Source organism: Battus philenor, unplaced genomic scaffold (assembly GCF_028537555.1).
Source record: "Battus philenor isolate CCGP_79_NKW_IND1 unplaced genomic scaffold, ilBatPhil1.0.hap1 SCAF_7, whole genome shotgun sequence".
Taxonomy (NCBI): Eukaryota; Metazoa; Arthropoda; class Insecta; order Lepidoptera; family Papilionidae; genus Battus; species Battus philenor.
In genome coordinates, this window is record NW_027181737.1 from 2302960 (window position 1) to 2324377 (window position 21418).

The 21418-nt window shown below is 32.8% G+C and overlaps 1 protein-coding gene across 1 annotated transcript in view; it reads left to right on the plus strand.

Annotated features, from left to right (window-relative positions):
- Nucleotides 1-1800: 1800 nt before the first annotated feature.
- The window catches only part of LOC137931136 (uncharacterized), a 269824-nt gene continuing 250206 nt past the window's right edge, over nucleotides 1801-21418 (plus strand). The window contains exons 1-2 of the mRNA XM_068774536.1: nucleotides 1801-2028; nucleotides 18153-18288. Coding sequence (XP_068630637.1) covers nucleotides 1801-2028; nucleotides 18153-18288 — 364 coding nt within the window. The remainder of the gene's footprint in view (nucleotides 2029-18152; nucleotides 18289-21418) is intronic.

Sequence of the window (21418 nt, forward strand, 5' to 3'; positions counted from 1 at the left end):
ACTTCATCATTATCATCATCAAAGAATGTCAAGGCTGGACATAAGCATCACTTCTCCAATAAAACCGAAGAAGCGGCTAGTATCCGGCGTTTTACGACAAAAAATTAAAAATATAAATACGTTGATTCAATATTGGAACTTTTAACAGAACTTTTTTACTTTTATTACATAATAATTATAATTTTCTGTAATAACATTTTAATCATAACCTTATATATAACCTATTCATTTTTGAATAAGACTCATATATCTGATGTTTAATTTGAAGTCAAAATCGTCTTCACTCAAATTTATTTTTTTCAACTTCACTCGACATAAAATATACTATTATCTCGCTTGTAATATCTCGTCAGCAGCGTGGCTTCCAGCAAGTCAATACGAGATAGATGATATCTCTTCATTTAACCGCAACGTATTGATATATGCAATATCTATTTGCAGATCACTTCCACAAAATGATATTCTATACTAAATTTAACATGCACACAAGTTAAGAAGTGGAGAGATACCATGCTATAATTTTCGTATTAGATTGTTTGAAAAAGGTCATCTGGGAAAATAAGGTTGTTTTATTCTTCATCATTCTCATCATATCAGCTGATGTTCGCCCACTGCAAGATATATGCTGCCAAAGATTGCGATAGCTATATCGTCATCTAATAGAGCATGGATGCACAGACAGCGGCCCGCCGGTCGAATACTGGTGGCCCGTCGACAGCAAAAATAATACTCTCGTACATTCGAAAAATATTGAATTCTATTCCGGAATAAAACCCAAAAAAAATTATTACCTATACTTCTGGCGGCCGGCCCGCCATGATTTTCCCGAGTGGCCCCTAGTCTTAATAAGTCTGTGCAACCATGTAATAGAAGGACCTTACCAAAGGGCGCATCTACTGGTTCGTAGTCCCCACTGGAAAACCATTCCGCCGTAACAGTATTCTTGCTCGATAATTATTCCATACATTAAAAAATTACCGTAAATTCAAATTTATTAACAATCAAACAATCATATACAATAATAAGTATTAATAGTATTATTTAAATAACATGAGATGTTAATAACATCGATAAATATTACGGAAACACATTACACGACACAGTCACTGAAGCTTTAGACAGTACTAGAAGATAAAAATAAAAACAAAAAAGAAAGGTGATTTTAATAGCTACGAAAATATATTTTATTTCCAATGTGCACATATATAGCATGATTATTTATAGATGTAAAAGCCTCAAAGGTGTGAATTTATAAGGGGGACCGGAAAGTAATGTCACTTTCTTAAATAAAATTCACATGACTACATATTTAATAAGTCTTTATTTCATATCAACAATATATATCTTCGTTATCAACAACCTTTTGCCATCTGGTGTACAAATTTTTAATACCGCAGCGGTGAAAATCTATCAGTTTTTCTGTAAAATATGTCAACAGAAACGCCATTACTTTCCCGTTACCCTAGTACATGTAATTAACTGTCAGTTTTGAATATTTTATTTTAAAATCAATGGTTCCAGAAATATTAAATAACATAATAATAATATATCAAAATAAGTGGTTTAAAATTCGGATTATGCAGCCTTTGCATCACTAGAAATCATTGACCTTTCGAAATTCAAAAAAAAAATATATAAATTAATGAATGTAACATATTTGAATGTTATCAATTTATGTAGTTACCGTAAATAGGTGTATATACATTCACACCTTTAAAGATTTTATACATATTACCAGTCTACTAAAGTCAGATGATTAAAGTAACAAAAGTATTTATTTTTTAAAATAAAAATTGATTAATGATATATATTGTTACAGGTGCCATAGCGTTACGGGATGTACAGCTGGTAGCTCCATCAGCAGTTAAACTCGGAGACACAGTTCTGCTCGGTTGTAAATGGACACTGGAGGGTAACGAAACACTGTACAGTGTGAAGTGGTACCGCGGGAGGCAAGAGTTTTTCAGTTACCTCCCCAAGGAATATCCCTACACGAGGATCTTCGCTCAACCGGGCATAGATGTCGACGTAAGTGGTATCATTTATTCAATTCCGAAAGAGGTTTCTTTCCAATATTTATATGTCTATTCTGTTAGATGTTTATCTATTTAAATATAAAAAAGAACATTATTAATTTTTTTGTTCGATACGATGTACGATGTTATAAAATACTAGCTGATCCCGCAAAAGTTGTTTTGCAAAAAAAATTAAAGTTTTTAATAAACAAATGTAAGATAAGGGTTGATTGTAGAGGGGTGAAAATTTAGGTTTGTATGTATTTTTATAAAAAAATAAAAACCAAAAAAATTGTCTAAAAAATTAAAAATAAAATTTAGGGGTGGACCACCCTTATCACTTAGGGGTATGGAAAATAGATAGTAGCCGATTCTCAGACATACTGAATACGCATGTAAAATTTGGTAAAAATCGGTCAAGCCGTTTCGGAGGAGTTCAAGTTCGAACACCGTGACACGAGAATTTTATATATTAGATATGAAATAATTTTAGGAAGTTACAAAGAAACGTGTATAAGGATGCTATTACATTGTAAAGAATGTTTCAAGTGACAGTAGAACTTGGAAAGTGGAAGTGGACAGACCATATAGCGCGCAGTATATGGCTGGATGAGTACTTCAGATTCTAAAGTGATATACAGACCTGCAAGCGCATTGTAGAAAGTTGGAAGCTGCTAGGTGTAGTTCACTTCCAATTACTATTGGGGATATGTACATCCAACAGTTGACATTCTACGACTAAAATAATGTATATAGTATATTATCCAACTGTCATAAACAAATAATTATACTCTGCATTCTAAATTCGAAATATCTACAGGCGGGAAATGCTTATAACATTCTAACTTAGTACAGTTGTACTTAACTTAGATTACATTATTAGCGTTAACAGTTTTTTATGTGGCTTAGTAAAAAAAATCCATCAAAATACGAAACAAATTTGTTTTCTCCGTCCACCATATTTATGTACATTGCTTAACCTGACCTGATGGTCTTGGTATACAGTAAACACACTTTTATTGGTCGTTAACGCACTTTTCATGCTTTTATTGTCAACCATTGTTAGGAAGATTCGCTTTACGATCAGCATTAAAAACCTTCGCCTTTATATGAAACGAAAATAAGTAATGGCCGACTATATTTTATTGCTGTTTTAGCTGTCTTAAAAATTCTCACTTCGCTTGTAATGGCTCTATAAATATTTAAACACTAAGCAAAATTAAGCAATGATGCTATGATGGTACTGTGGCAAGATATAGACAGACATTAGGTTGACAAAAGACCTAACGATGTAGTGCTCCCTTACCATAAACGGACCCTCGGAGTCGCGGAAGTTTAGGGTGGGGGCCCTAAACTCCCACTAGCTTCAGCGACTCTGAGGCGGACGATGGTTCGACATGGTCTCGGACCACCGGGCCGGGCTATCGAAAAAATAGCACGGCGCGAGGGAAGACCGCGTGGTGATCCCTGACCAGGAGATACCGCAGTTCCCAGTAGGCGGGGGGGGGGGTTAGTGGGTAGTAATCCCCCTGTCCTCCCCCAAGAGGCGAGGAATCTTGAACAACGGAAGATCTCCCCCACCGAAACAAAAAAAAAGACCTCACGAATCTTAAAATATTATAGTTTACAAATACATTCTTAAACATAACACGAGGTGTTTCAGTATTTGATTTCGGAAGGGGAGTTTACTCAAACTGAACATGATGCTTTGCTCTCTGGAGAACTTAACTTAAAAAACCCTAGAAGGTCAAATAGTCTAAATCTCTTCAACACGTAAGTTTGAAGACTCCTTCAGGAGCTTGTTACAAGACTCGAGCTGCTGCAGTAATGATATTTTTAACATGGCAACTTCTTCTTTGTTATCCTCTGAAATATAAGGCTTTGTAACTATTTATACTATTTCGCTGTTACTTTCGATAGCGCCGATAGATGGCTCTGTTAGTAGATTGCCTCACGCTATCGTTTGATACAGATATATAATAGTACCGTTGGGTTGTTTGAAATTTAAACTAATAAAATAACCGATGACACGATATAAATGACTACTTTAAATGAACTAAAACCTGCATATAATGGTCACTAATTACCTCTAAAGAGTACCTCTACAGAAGTAAGAAATATAAGGCCGTTAAGTAACATCTAAGTAATTAAGCACAGCGAAACTTTGTTCGTAAGTACTATAACGGTAAACAGATTGTTACTTGCTTAAGCATGGATACAAACTTTAAGGAATTTTAAGGTATAACGTCGTAACAGAAGGGATGAAAACTTTCAAATGATATTACCAAGGGTATCGGATAATCCTGAGATCTATGTAGTAGATTACAATTATATATCAGCGAATAAAAACCTCTTTGCTTAGACAAATTTTGAAATAATAAAAAAAAAACAATAGATAGCTCTACTGCACATAAAACGTTACGATTTCGTATCGACACGACCGCTCGTCGAACCGAAACATCGAATCGATATGGCCCAATTATTTCCACACCTTTAATGCCAATCGTTTTTACCACGTGTTTATTTCCAATCCGAAGTTTTGAGTACGACAAATGCAATTATTTGTTATTGGATCTCTTAATTTTATTTTTAAATTGCATTGTTACGTTACTTCGATGTTTATTTTTTAACACCACTTCATAACAATTTAGTAGTAGAATCAACATTTTGATTCTAAAGAAACTACAATGAAGAAGTGTTTGATCGCCTTTCCGTCATATGGACTAAATATATTTCAGCGTTTTGATGAAACTGTCAGAAAAAGCTATGACAACCTAAAAAAATTGATCCCCGGAAAAGTAGACCACGAGGTGATAGACTCACATCCTGGTCCTGGATCAGGTCCCAATCCAGTCTGGATACTATAGAAGCCGAAGTAATAGATACTACCGAAGATTAGGACAAATATATGCGCTACTAATTTTTCAAACAGGGTCACGATCCTTAATAGTGAGGGATACTCATGGAAGAGGTCTGAACTCATTGTTGGTTATCAGAAAATTGGCGTAAAATACACCTAACTAAATTTTGAAACACAAAATGCGTTGAACTATCTTCACGGTACATAGAGAACGCTTCAAACCGTACCTATTGTAAATCAAGGTTAGAGGTTGATATATCAACGTCTTACAGCTGAAATGATTGTTACAATACTCAAGAAGAGCGTGAACATCTATACAAATGAATAAAATTGGAATATCTGTTTGTAACATTAAAAGTATCCTTTTTACTATAAATATATACGATATATATACCAAAATTACATTTTTACAACTTTTGTGTCCGTCTGTCTGTCTGATCGTTCCAGTTAATCTCTAAAATGGATGGATTAATTGGGATCAAACTTATAATGGCAGATACCTGATTTAATAAGGAATAACTTGGGCTACTTTTTTATTATTATATTATATTCTTATAATATTATATTATAATAACAACCACAAAAATCAGCGAGATGCAAAGCGAAAAGGGCCATTGAGTATAAAATATAATTAGTCTTGCAATAAGTTATGAAACCTTTCAAACATGGTTATATATGAAAGAGACACGAAAACGAATTAACAAGTTACAGTATTATCCAGTCATTTAAGCGAGGTGGATGTTTCATCAAATATTTTATTTGTTACCTAGGTTAACACAGCTATTTACTTTTATATAATTCTATTATGGATAACAAGGAATGTTCTAATTAAGATTGAAATGATAAAATTTCGACGGAAATGTTAGTTAAGAATATTTGACAACTAGGTACTTGTGACCTTATTGTGAAAAAATTGACGTAAATCAAAACTGAAACGCCGTGTAGGGATGCAATTAAAAATATTAGTATACCATAAAGCACTACAATGAAAATATAAATATAAGTTAACTTGCGAAGAGTACGAATTTGAAAATTTGTTATAACAATATGTTTTAATAACAAAACGATTACTTATAATCGTTTTGTTATTAAAACAAATCGATAAGTAAATTTTATTTAATTATTTCATTGAACTGCAAGAGGAAAAACATTTTTGATAACACAAAGTATCTAGGGACGGTAATTAAAAAGAAAGACGGCTATGATATCCGGCATTGAACAGACTTTCATCTAGCGACTTCCCATAACCTTGATTATATCTGTAAAGATATTAATAAAATCATATTTGATTTGTACTAATATATTATGATACTGAGAAGCTTGTACTAACAAACTCATTTACTCACAGATCTAACATTGTAAGCATTTGACGATAAAATCTTTCCGTAATGTCAATATTGTATCTGGATTAGTAACGTGATGAAGTTCATATTTAATATAAACAATTGTCAGGGGTGCTAAACCTAAGGGTCAATTAGTAGATATAATAATATATGTAAATTGATCTCAGGTGCCCATCGTAACTTTTTATTAAGAATTTATAAGATTGTAGTAATGTTTATTTACCCTGTTAACCTTAGTAATTAAGTCCAAAATTAAAAATGACGACTCCTCAGGTTTACTCCAATATTACCAGAGATATAATTAAGGGTATAAAAGATGAAGAACTGATAGTTCAAATAAACCAAAAAATGTACCTTTAGGTAGTTTAAATTCAAAAGATGGAGTTCAAAAATATGCCTTTAGGTAATAAAAATCCAAAAGAAGGAGAAAGTTCATCCAGAATTAGCAAAGAATTGCAAACCTCTGCAGAAGATGGGAGTACGATATTGATGATAAAGCATCTACGAATTCAGAGCCGTTTATAATATCACTAAGTGACAAACACCATGAAGTTGACAAATAAAGGCATCCATAAAAACAATACATGAAAATTAAAAAAAAAAGGCCAAAATGATGTTGACTTCAGATGCAATGCACGTTTTAGTAGAAATAGTGATAATGTAATTATAGAAATCCTGGAAGTCGACAGAGCAAAAGATAAACAGAACAAAGCAAAACAGACGTAAGAAATGTAATATCGTCAGAGTGGTTCTTTTCTTGTAATATCATGAAGATTCTGAACTTTATTAAATTTAGGGTTGTTTGATTTTTTGGTCCAGTTATTCGACTTTTCATACTCCTCTATCATGGGTGGACAGAGATATTTAATTCATCCTATTTTTTTCACATTTGTATTATTTTCACTCTCTTCTTTTTTATTCTCTTCCATTATACGTCACCATTCATCTATAGCTCCTCACCCCTAGCTTTTATTTCATTAACTATCATTTAACAACTTTAGTATTGTTGTGGAGTTTCTTACTGCTTTTTCTTTACAACTATAACACCTTGGGAATCAGAGTAGAGTCAAAAGTGAAATTGATTAAAAACAAATAGACAATAATTTGACGATTAATAATAGTTCTGTTAAAAGTTCCAATTTTGAACAAATTAATTTTATCTTTTAACTTTATCATGTTTATTTTGTTGGTTCATATATACTTCCATTTAATTTAACCTTGTTAATTTTAAATCTCTTACTTTTTTTCGTTGCTAATTACATATATCACATTTCTTTATTGTTGTTTTTATAACAGACTTATATACCTCACCTTGTCAATAATTTTTTTATCGTATGTTAACCAATATTACGTATCGATTATCGTTTACTATCAAATTATTATTTATACAACTAATCCATGTGTCAGGTTTTTTTAAAAACTCTTTTTATAAAATACATGTGTTCTAACCCAAATTAGTTGGTGCCGGCTTAAAATAAAAGCCGGACTGACTGGTTTTACCTGGAAATCAAATAATCTCTTTCGACTAGGTACTTCTAGTTTTAACAAAGGTATTTGTTAAAAAATAAATCTAGCTGGGAAAAACGCGTTGTAACCAAAACAAAAATATATGCATATGTATATATACACAAAGAATAAAATTAATTATGAAAAACTTGTTTTACAGCTCTTATTAGATATCTGACTGTTTGTATTTCGTGCGATAGATATAACGCTCTACGAAGCCGAAATTAGCCGATCGTCTCTTTCCAAAGTCGATGTGAAATATTTATCGCCAGGTACTGTACTCAGTTAATCTTTTCATTAAAAAAATTCAAACCAACCGTCGATTATTACTTAAAATCTGAAATAAACTTTTTTATTTACTATGAATATTGGAAAAAAAAGTCTTATTTGTTGTTTACTATGAATAAATAGATACTTAATTAATACGCTAAAAGTCCGGTAAATTTTATATAAAATTGTTTGTTTGAATCGAAACGAAAGTAATTGATAAAATTAATGGCTCTCTGCCTAAAGAATTCAATTATTGAACGAAACAACAATAGAGTTGGTAAAAAAAGTGTGTTTTTTTTTTTATACTGCTACACGAATTCTTAGTAATTAAATAAAGGCAATCGAATAACCTTCTAGAAGCCTGTCAATAAATCTTCAAATTGAAATACAATTTTTTTTTAAAACATGATAGATTTCGTCAAAATTGAAACGAGTTCTATTTTTAACTTCACGGTGCTTTTCTATCAATACTTATTGGAATATAAATTGATTTATTTGTGAAACTAAGTTCTCGCTATTGTAATCACTTTTGGCATTACAAAAGCAACGAGGATATATATATTCTACACATTTTTATTTAATTTTAATCTGACTTCATTTTAACCCGTCGACGCACAAAGTAAGGCATATGCCTCCAACAAAGATACACATAATTTGGGGCGATATATCACAATCGCGTCGCTTTGTAGACAGGTTGGTATTCGCAGTGTGAAAATCGCATCCTTTGAAAACTTGTTTGCGAGCAGTAGCAAACTTATACAATTAATACACATAGTGTTAATAATATAAGATTGTATCCCGGGAATCAAACTGGCAGGGCTGCCACTGTTCGATTTAAAAGAGTAGTCATTCGAATTTCAAAAAACCCCAGGTTTGCTACATTATCATTATATTATACCATAAATAGATTGACAGTAAAAGAATTATATATTCCTTTGCCTTTTTTAAGGCTTTTCACCTGTTCACTATCAGTCTGTATATAATATTATTATTACCACTTTTTGTACACAACATATAATAAATAGAGGAAAATAACAATTAAAACAAAGTAACAATTCCCATGGTACAAGAGGCGGTCTTATCGCTCGAGGCGATCTCTACCAGACAACCTTTGGATGGAGATGATAGACAAGAAGAGGGCGGTTTAGGATGAACGTACATACAAATACGTACGTATATACATACATACCAATACAAATAACATAAATACATGTAAACATACATACGTTACTATACACACAAACATACATACAAGATTACTTTCATATATATATATATATATAAAACACATATGTATATAGGTTATAACATTTAACCCCTTGTTATACACGAAACCGATTAAAAACATACACAGATATACGAAAGTGGGGACTAAATGTTCCTGTTATTCACACGGCTACCTTTATAGCGGCATACATTTTAATCTTACCAACGTACCGCAATGCGCTATCATTCTACAATCGCATATCATAACAATAGAATGATCGTTGTTCCGTCTGTGCTACGAATCCAATGGAAACTATTACAGTTACACGCTTACGACCGCTCATTGTTATAACGTGTTTATTTTAAGCTCTACCATTTTGGTAAGAATTTACCATGCTTTTTATAAATATTTACATTCAGTTATAGACTTTTATATTTCTTATTGTAATGACATACGGATGTGAGACGTGTTCGCTAATGACAGGCATCAAAAGAAGATCAGGTTCATCCAGAGAGCAATGGAGAGGGCAATGCTAAAAGTGTCGCTGCGAGATAGAGTCAGAAATACGAAGAATCTGAAAAAGAAACAAGATCACATAATTCTATGAATTGTTAGTATGAAGTAAAACCACTGGCCATTAGAACCGAAAGGTTCTCAAGTCATGATCACAGATCGGTAGACGCAATGTGGATAGGCCCGATATTGGGTGTACAAACGATATAGTTTAAGTTCAAGATGGGTGCGGACAGCGCAAGACTGGTCATAGTAGCGGTTTTTGGAGAAAGCCTATGTCTTGGTGTGGGCCTCTGTTGACTGAAAAGAAGAAGGAACACCTTAATCACCAATATTAGTCTTGTCGTTTTAGAAGAAGATGCGCTGATGATAAATTTAGGAGAACTAATACATATAGAAGGGTAAACTTACTTACTAAACTACTACATTTACTTAGAGATGCGCTAATACTTAATTAAGAAGATAACATTCCAAAATTTAAAAGAAGAAACATTTCTTCTTAATAAAGTAGAACTATTACAATTAGATGGTAACACGTTGATACTATATTTAAAAGAACTACTATATTTATGCAGAATTTAGTACTAAAAATAATAAAAATACTACTGAATTCGTTTTTAAATCTTTTCAATATATGCGTTAAAAAACTAAAGTGAAATTAGTTTTATGTTGACTAATACAAATGATTTTAGTAATCTCATATAATCAAACTATTTTGACTTTGACTTTATTTTATTTATTTTATATTCTTTATTGTACATGTTAAGATACATTTAATAAGTTTTACAATAATACACAAAAAAGTACAATGGGCGGTCTTATCACACAAGGCAATCTCTTACAGACAACCCTAGTATGGAAAAGGTAAAACTACTAATAATGGGTAGTTTACGTTTACAAAAAATACATATTGACAAACGAACGAACATAAACATACATAGACATACATACTTAAACATCCATACATACGTTATTAGTAGGTTCTCGAATGGAAATCATGAACTGAAAAACATAGCGCAGGATGTGCTAACAAGATCATCAAACAACCTTAATAGTGTGGTGGACAGACATTGGATATAGGCCGCTAGCTTCCGAGACTATGTGAACATCCTATGGCAGAAGCTATGACGATAGTGAACATTACATTCAGTAGATATTTTTATGTATTAGCTCAAATCTCAAGCTCCTCAGGCTCAGAGAGTTCAGATCTACGATCTTCGAATAACTTTTCTACCTGATTAAGGATAGGAAGAAGCTTATAACACTACCTAACTTCAATGCGTAGTTTTATCTAAATCTGTGATCATTAGCAGTCATTGATTTTTATCACAATTGTATTTTTATTAGCACCAAGTCCATTAAATCCGTTTAAACATTTTGTACACTTGCTTATGTGTTGTATATAACTAATCTAATTAAAAATTAAGATAAAATTCTAGATAAAAGAATCAGGAATTAATCTCTTTCTTAATTATACATCTAAGTACAATATAGTCTGTTTAAATTTCCATTAAGAGTTTAAGTGAAGGTCTCATTTCACATACAATTAGAAACAATGAAGGTGAAGCAGTTAAAGACAAACAAAAAAGACTATTATTGGACTAAAGAGAATGTGCTATTAGTTGAAGTCGGTACAGAACGTAAGCTACCAGATTATACTTGGGTAATCTACCTTAATTGGCAGTTAGGCATAGTGAGCCGTCTAAGACCAATTAGAATTCTCTATTGCGTCGTTTAAGACCCCTCACTTACAGAATGGCTTCGTGTGTCGTGCTACGTATCAAAATGTTTTCTTAGGACCTCACGTGTATTATTTTTATTATTTTCCTCTCTATATATTTATCATATATCAGATGTATCGGAAGATTTTCCAGTTATAAATAAAAGCAATTTTTCTCAATGAATATTTGAAACCGAGTCAAAAAAGATTAGTAATAAAATTATCAACTTAGCTGGAAAATTAACTATCTGAAGATTGCCAGAAAAGTTACAGATTTGATTTTAGTCAAAACCAAAACCTAGAAACAAATTTTAACGCAAATTAAAGTGGATTATTTTTGGATGTTATACTCTTTCATATATATTCTCAAGTTCGACTGGTGGATCAATAAAACTCCCTTCAATATACACTATTTAATATACTGCAACAATTCTTCTGGAACTAATTAGGTGTAAATCACTACAAGAGTGTTGTCGATTTTCATTTTATTTCATCTAGTATATATACATCTTTAATTTAATCTTTTCAATATATTCTTCTTAGAGTTCCTCTTCAATCTAAAATATTTCCTGGTATTCGTGAAAAATTCTGTCAACTACATGAAAGTGATTTAATTAGCTTTCAGATATTCCTTATCAGTGATTTCTTGGTACATTAATTTTACTCATCATAATGCGATGGTGCAACATTTACCTGTCCTGATGTACGTGATTGTGATATTATCTGTTGAATCAAATATCATCTGTCATCATGTTAGGTAAAGATTGCCACGACGTGGATCTTGCAATGACGATATCTAGCGACATTTCGCAACCTGGACTAGGTCATCCACTTAGGTGTGGGTCTACCTGGTCTGCGTCTACCAACTCGTGGTTACCGCTAATGCTATCGGTAGCACGAACGATGTAACCTGACCACTGTCATTTCATACTAGCAATTGTTAGAGCTACGTCGTTGATCTTGGTTCTCTTGCAGATCTCATTTCTGATTCTCATATCGAATCTCCGAACTCTCTCCATTGCTCTGTTGTTAAAGTTAAGCCATTTTATGTTACCTTTCATAAGTAACCTTTCATATATCCATAAGTTATTACAATTAAGAGGTATAAATGTATATTACTTAATGTAAATCTTTATATATAGCATTGTACAGAACACCAATACATTATGGTAAATATATTGTATATAAATTAAAATAGGCCTACTATTGCTTCTAGATAGAAAAAAGTGTGCTGAAAAATGTTTTGAATTAAAATATATTTACATAGAGGTAATTTAACAGATTGAAAAATCTACATTATGATATAAGAACAGTGAAATTGGACGTATATGATCCGAAACCGTTTAATATCAGGTGTAGCAAATTGTCTTTTATCTCTCATAAAAAACAAATTTGCAATAAAAACGAGCCGTATCATATATACGGATAGGAATCTCTTTCGCGTCTGTAACGATTTCTCCCCTAATAAACAAGCAATAACAATGAATGAAAATGAAGGTGTAACAATCGTTTAGAATGAAATCGTTACGTAACAAACGGCACATTCATTCCATTGTTATGGGTATCGGATTGTGAAATGGATATCTCGATTTTACAGGTTTCAAATTATAGTAAGCACGTCATATATGTCTCTATCTGGTGGGTAACTCTATTTGTCTCTACCTGATCTTTTCCATTGCTTATAAGGAACGTAGCTTTTTCTGACAACTACAAGCTGCTTCAATAGCTTGCTTACAGCTGTTTGATTTATTGTAGCACTAATTCGTAGCTCAAGCTACTCCAATCACTATCAGTTCTTGACAAGTTTAGTTTTATTAGTACACTAAGTGCACTTTGAAAATATATTGTGGTAGGCCTCGATGTTGAAGTACAATTGAAAGATTTTAATTATTTAATAAACTTTGTTATCAAGCCGAGTTTCCGTTTACTGCGGTTTAGGTTATATATTATTTTTAAATATATATGTGTATGTGTGTGTGTGAGTGTGAGTATGTGTGAATATTACTGTATTTACTTTATCAGCGTTTTGTGCATTTTTCTATTACGATATTTGCTTAATTTATATAAAATCAGCATCATCAAAACGTATAAGGTTTTCGTGAATTATGTAATCAATATTATATTTAACCAAAAAAAAACCTATAAATTGAGGATATTAATTATTTATTTATTAAACATATTTAAATAGTTATAACAGTTTTCAACAGTATTTATCTCGACCATTCAAAATTTCATAGGCAAAAATTCCCCAAAAGATATTTTCTTTATGATCGGTATTTTTGTTGGTTCCCGCTACATTCTTAATAACATATTATTTATGACATTATCTAAAATCTTATGTTAAACACGTGATAAATATAAAAAATGAAAATAAACTCGTAACGCCTAAATATCGTGTTAAAAATGTTAACAAATCGTTCGTGGGTATATATGTACGCATATATAAAAAGTTCTACAAGACGTCTTAGACCTTTTCTTAGTTTTAAATCTAAAATTAAAATATATCATTAGATAAACCTTATATACAGCATTCAACAGTTTTTAGTTGATTGAAATATATGCTATTGGTTTGTCGACTCATTTTTTTTAGTTCGTTCACCTAGTATAGGATTAGGAGGGACATGATTTTTAACAATTTAATGATTTTTTCTCTTAAATTTTTCTATTTTTCATTGCATGGGTAACTAATTTTCAGGGTGGCTGTTATAATGTATACATAAAACATTGTTAGTTTTCATTTTAAAAAGGCGACTGTCGAACTTTAAGTACAAGAATGAAGTTTTAGTTGTTCGAAAAGTCTGAATTTTGTTTACTGACTGATTTACATAATTCATATTTTAATATACACATGAAAATTTGTTAAAATACATTTAAAGTTCAACTGTTGAGTTAATTTCCGGTGGTAGCTTACTGCTTATAATGTTAAAATAATCGACAATTCAAAAGCGCATCTAAAAACCAACTTGAAAATTTCATACGAATTTTATAGAAGTATATAAAAATCAAATTATACAATGAGATAAAAGAAATTGTATATAAAAAAGTAAAAGGTAAAAAGTACATAAATAATAAAGTATATCTGATATATAAAATTTTTGTGTCACGGTGTTCGAACTTGAACTCCTCTGAAACGGCTCGACCGATTTTTACCAAATTTTATATGCGTATTCAGTAGGTATGAGAATCGGCTACTATCTATTTTCCATACTCCTAAGTGATAAGAGTGGTCCACCCCTAAATTTTTTTTTTTAACAATTTTTTTGGTTTTTATTTTATTATGATACAGCATACCAAAATACATACAACCCTAAATTTTCACCCCTTTACCATTAACCCTTATTTTTTATTTGTAAATTAAAATATCAATTTTTTTTGCAAAACAACGTTTACGGGATCAGCTTGTAACATATATAAATTGAAGCTATAAGTCAAAAACTATACCCGGGAGATATAACACAAGATTTCGTTAAAAGAAAAAACTTTATTTGGTTATGTCACTTAGGGAAGCACATCGATCGGCAAAATTGCTTGCTATGGTACATTGATTGCGTACTTTATCTTCGGAAGTTATGTGCCAATTCAGGTAAATGAAAAATTACTATCTTCTCTGTGGATTTCTTTATACAAATAATCAAACGAAGAATATATTTATCCTTTATCTATATATACAAAAATAAATGTTTGTCTGTGTTTCTTCCATATAATCGTAAATCATGCATTTGATCATGTGATAATCTTTAGTAAACTAGTTGGACATGAGTCCACGAAGTTTTATAAGTTGTTATAAATTTTCGACAGATGGCGCCACTTTCACATTCTGATAAATTTCATATATCGTGACAGTTAATACTGACTTGAATTGAAACGAAAACAGAACGAATGATGATCTTTCGAGTTGTGGGTGACATTAGAATTTATTTTAATCGTAAAATTCATGTCCGTCTCACATAATTAAAAGAAAAACGAATAAAAAAAAGTAAATAAGCTTGTTATTTTTTTGTTAAATTCCACGCGAACGAAGTCGCGAAATACAGTTAGTTCATTAATAAAGTTCGTAATAAAAACAAAGGATATATGTGAAAATTATTTTAGTCTCTCTGGCAATGAATAAAAATATATCACTGAAATATTAAATACGACCATGATACCTTTGCATCTTTCATTTAAAATTTCCATCACTTTTTTATGTTAATATTTCAAAATTTTATATTTTAACCCTTTTTGAACTTTGCTATAGTGTACTGATATGGTGGAGTCCCACTCTGAGCTTCAATTGTAAGTTCACAGTCGCTCGACGGACCATAGAACGCTCAAGATTTCACTGTGAAATCGAATCAAAAATAAGGAGATTCGTCGAATTAAAGTATCGAACATAAATAGCGCATTGACTAGTGATAGTGACCATGCCATGTCATATAGCATAGAAAGATTACGACTGGATCTTAAAGGATCTGAACTGAATTGAGGACCACAAACCAGCGTGTGTAGCGAAGCAAGGCTGCCTACAAAGTGGACGTCTGAAAACTCTGATATAAGTCGTTTTTATTCGGTACCCTTGTAAATCCAGGAAGCCTTATGTCCAGCTGTTCACCCCCGATGTTGCTGATGATAACTATTTTGTACATTTTAATCATATATACATTGTTTTGTCGTAATTATGTTGTTATGGTAATATTATAAAAAAATATGAATATTGTTGTTGATAGTTAAGTGACAGCGGATTGTGATTTGCGATCATCGGTAACGGGTATGATTCCTTGCTACAATCTTGTATTATTCACACTTTGTGCATTAATTATATAGGATTGCCACTGCTCACAAAAAGTCAGCACTGTCTTCTGCGTTTCATAATACCTTACTGCGATTGCCAATTCACCTGCCAAGCGTGGCAATTATGGTATATCCCCCATAGATATCTTTGAGGAAGGCTATTTCCTGCAGTGGGCGTCTATGTTGAGAAAAAATGACAACAACCATGAATACATTATAGGAATAGAGTTACTTTTAAAAGAAAACTATTTTCGTATCGAAAGAATGTTACTATAATGTCTCTAACTTCGCTGTAATCTATTTTTAAAAAGCACAGCTTGTTTTTAAATAAAGTAAAATAGGGAAGAGGAAAATACGGACTATAGAGGATCGAAAACAATATAAAAGTCTTAGCATTTTCCATAATGTTATAAAAATGATCGTTAAATAAAGGAGGGCAATAGAGGGTTACTCAACTGCTGTCGCTGGAGATAATAAAAGACGAGGGAATATCGTGAGAAATTAAAATGAGCGCAGAATCGTGGTCAGTGTAAACAAGAGGGGAAATTGGGTGGTCCACCCACCCACCAGACTTATTTTCCAATCGAATCAATAAGTGGAAGTGGAGCGAAGGATATTTCCGGACATTGAAATGAAGAAAAAAAAAACACGCCTTAATTACAGTCCGTCGCTTTGAGGTGCGATGAACTGTTTGAAACTGCGCTGAGCTTATTCGAGCATTTCAAACGCTTTAATAATCTGAGTTATGATGAATGGACGATTTCATACACTTATCTGGAACGATTCAACCAATATCCGTATCACAAACTGTTTATACAGTTCGTCCAATAGGTTCATGTTGAATTAGGATAAGTAAATAGCAGTTTTATTTCGTTATTTTTTTGGTACCCTTCGTCTGTCATGAAGAGAAAAAAAATATTGCTAGAATTGTTTTTATGGTAAAATGTTCCTGTGAGATATCATTTCAACCGTAGGACATTTACTGAATATATGCCTACTCCAATAAGATCGATTGTAAGCTGCAGATTATCTGTCGAACTTATGGGTGAATATTCTGCGCTGCGTCTCCTCGTGTGCGTTTTACGCTATTCGGTCTGCCCACTGCTGCCACAACTTTGCCAAACTACTGGTTTATATTAGAATTTTTCGGTCATCTACGGCAATGCTTCGCAACCGGTGTGCCGTGGCACACTGGTGTTCACCAGGTCGTATACATACTTTGTATATACATGCATATTTTGTATTTGAGACACAGTGGTACTTTAATGGAATCAGGCGTTACCTCGCGGAAGTCCATCCTAAGTAAGAAAAGAACCAATATTTAGCCACTCAACACAGAACCACAGAGTCACATAACACAGAGTCTACTCCTACTTGGACTCTGTGTTTGGCACTAATCGGTGTAACATAACTCCTGAAGATGCCCCGTGGAGGGGTGAAACACGTGTTGAGTAATTTGGTGGTGGCGGTTGTGTGATTCGGATTGTTTGCCGCATACGCATTTATCAGCGGGCTGGCGGGCGGTGCATTTCATTGCACGACTACTACTGCATGTGCGGAAGTGGCTAAATATTGGTCTTTTTCTTACACAGTGGTACGTCACGTTCACGTCTCTCGAATTTAGTTTCCGGTGTGCCGCAAAATTCTAGGAAATATTTTAGTGTGCCGTAGATAAGAAAAGGTAATCAATGATCTCTTTATTCGATTACGTAGAAAAAATTTCGAGTGTAGTCGCCTATATGGCTAATGAGACTCGACGTGAGATACCAAGTTTTTATGCCGGAAATCATCACTTCTAACAGACATTTCTGAAAGCAATCTATGTATGTTCATTCTCAGGTCATTAAAACCAGAGAAATTAATCACTGTGCATGTTTAAATTTTTTTTCCAATTTTAACTATACGATGTCTAATTGATCAGTGAGTGATTAATATATATGGTGTGTAGGTATCGAAGTCATCGTCGCAACAAGTGGTTCTGCGTGACGCGACACGAGCGCTGGCTGGACGCTATCGCTGCGAAGTATCAGCCGACGCTCCTTCATTCCACACGCAAGTCCGATCTGCTTACATCCACGTAGTAGGTGAGTTTTTATATTTACATCAAACTGATTTTATTTACAACACTTCTAGATTATATGAAAATAAATCTTGTAATTGATTAAGGATATAAAAAGATACGCAGAGATACTAGAGATTTTTTGGTACTAGTAGTATGTACAAATAAATAAGATGATTTCTTTCTGGTGACCTTTTTAAATAATTAAACTCCATAGACAGTGGTCAATTAAACAGATTCCGAAAGTAAAAATGTACTACAAAGACTATGAAGATGATACGCTATTGTTAATGTTATGATGATGGCTATACTCGATTGGTGCTAGACGCTGTTAGCCTTTTTGACTTTAACAGCTTCTTCAGGCTCAGGGCTCGCGGATCCGATATCCAAGAGCTGATAAATTTAAAAAAATCTTCATCAGATGCGACACTTGACGTATTTAAGAAAAGGACCAATGTTTAGCCACTTCCGCACATGCAGTGGTAGTCGTGCAACAAAGTGCACCGCCCGCCACCCCGCTGATAAATGCGAATGCGGCAAACAATGCGAATCACACAACCGCCACCGCCAAATTACTCAACGCGTGTTTCACCCCTTCACGGGGCATCTTCAGGAGTTATGTTACACCGATCAGTGCCAAACACAGAGATTAATTTACACGGAAGTGGCTAAATATTGGCCCTTTTCTTACTTATGATGGACTTCCGCAAGGTAACGCCTGATTCCATTAAATACCTGACGTATTGTATTGACTAATTGATATCTACTTGGTAAGACCTTTTAGTTGAATCGATATCAAAGTTGGGGGATCGGTTTGAGTAAGGTAAGTGTGGCACTACGTTGCACAAGATGTCGACGCTTTTTAAAACAGATTCGTTTGTTCGCGCCAGGAGACTTGAGCAGTTGCAATGAGCTTATAAAACAAGTCAATATTTATACAAGTCACTTATGTAGCAGCGTGAAAACAAAAGCTCGATGTAAAATCCAGTCAGCTCCATCTAGTGCTGAATATAGAAACTTTATACGTATTGTGCTGCCATTCTTTATTTATTTTATAATTAGTTTATATTACAAACAAGTCTTTATCCAATTTGCTAATTACCTCATACCTATAATGACCTATACGAACTCCATGAAATAAGTAAGAAAAGGACCAATATTTAGCCACTTCCGCACATGCAGTGGTAGTCATGCAAGAACCAGCACCGTAGCAACCACAGAGAGCACTCTGTGTTTGGCACTAATCGGTGTAACATAACTCCTGAAGATGCCCCGTGGAGGGGTGAAATACGTGTTGAGCGATTTAGCGGTGGTAGTTGTGTAATTCGCATTGTCGCTTGCGCATTTATCAACGGGCTGGCAGGCGGTGCACTTTATTGCACGACTACGACTGCATGTGCGAAAGTGGCTAAATATTGGTCCTTTTCTTAATTAGGATGGACTTCTGCAAAATAACGCCTGATTCCATCAAATATTCATGAAATAAAATACATGTTTTAATTCTCATTAAAGCATTTATGGGTTGATAAAAAAACAAAATTAATTTTAAAACCAAAATGTAGGCTTTAAATACATTTTGCGAAAAAGATAACATTATTAGCATAAGTAGAAAATAAAATATTTAATATTATGTATATAGGTATTCTTGTTGATATTTTTAAAAGACCCTGATTAAAACTCTCATCCACATTTGGTATATTACATAAATAAAAAAAAATGAGTGTCTGTAATATCAAAATAACCGCTTTTTACTATATGCACACGAATATGTGATGTAATATGGTACATAAACCAAAAGATTTTTTTTTTTCATTTTTGTATTTTTTTCAGTATTGTTATTTTTGTAATAGCTGAACCGACTTTGACCGGACTTATACTTGTAGGTAGCTGATGTAATGAGGAGAAATTAAGGCTATTTTTATACAAAAGCTAGATTAAAACGAAAAAAAATCTTAACATTTTTTTGGTTAAATACCATGCGAACGAAGACGCGGGCACATATAGTCTAATCAATCGATATATAAATATGTGCGTGTGCGTGCGTGTGTGTGTGTACATACATAAGTTAAATTTCGTACGATTCGCTAAATTGGTGCCCAGGGTGAGGATCGAAATCACGTTCTTAAGATTATGAGTCTTCACGTACGATTAGCTAAGTGTACCTTCTATTTATTTAAATTCGAAATTTAAATATCGGTGCGTACATTAATAATAAATGACAAACGAAAACAGTTTAATCTTATTAATATAGGATTTAAAAATCTGTACGGAAAATAGAAAAAAATATACGTAAATCATTTTGAATTTAATTTAAAAGAATCGAAACGATCAAAACACCGATGATAACATTTTACGTGAATATCGTTTAACATTTCGATCTGTAAAACTATTGAAACGGTGTTAGCTAATGTCGATTGGTTCCGAAATGAAGGCTACTGGACAAATATAAATCCATGTCCGACAAATACAAACAAGTGCGTCGATATAAAACTCTGAAATGTTTGTGTTTGGATGCAAAAATGTCGAACATATAGGAGATGGCTATTGTTACCCGCTTGAGGGCTATTTGCGCAGCGGTTTCGAATCCGTCGATCGTAAAAAATCCGCTGCGTAATCACTAAACCGACCACAAAGTATCAACACTCTTATATACGTTTCTTTTAAATATATTTAACTTTGAAATAAATTAATGTCAATGTGTCACATATATTTATATCTGCTTGCATACATACAATGCAATTTAAACCTTAATATAAATATACTAGCTGATCCCGCAAACGTTGTTTTGCAAAAAAAATTGATATTTTAATTTACAAATAAAAAATAAGAGTATTGTAGAGGGGTGAAAATTTATGGCTGAATGTATTCTTGTATGCTGTATCATAAAAAAATAAAAACCAAAAATTTCGTTAAAAAAATAAAAAAAAATTTTTAAGTGTGAACAACTTTTATCACTTAGGGATATAGAAAATAGATAGTAGCCGATTCTCAGACCTACTGAATACGCATATTAAATTTGGTAAAAATCAGTCAAGCCGTTTCAGAGGAGTTCAAGTTCGAACACCGTGACACTAGAATTTTATATAATAGATAAACAAACATAATATAAATACATAAACCATAGTCTTTGATCCCTGTTTAGTAATGTTTTTATT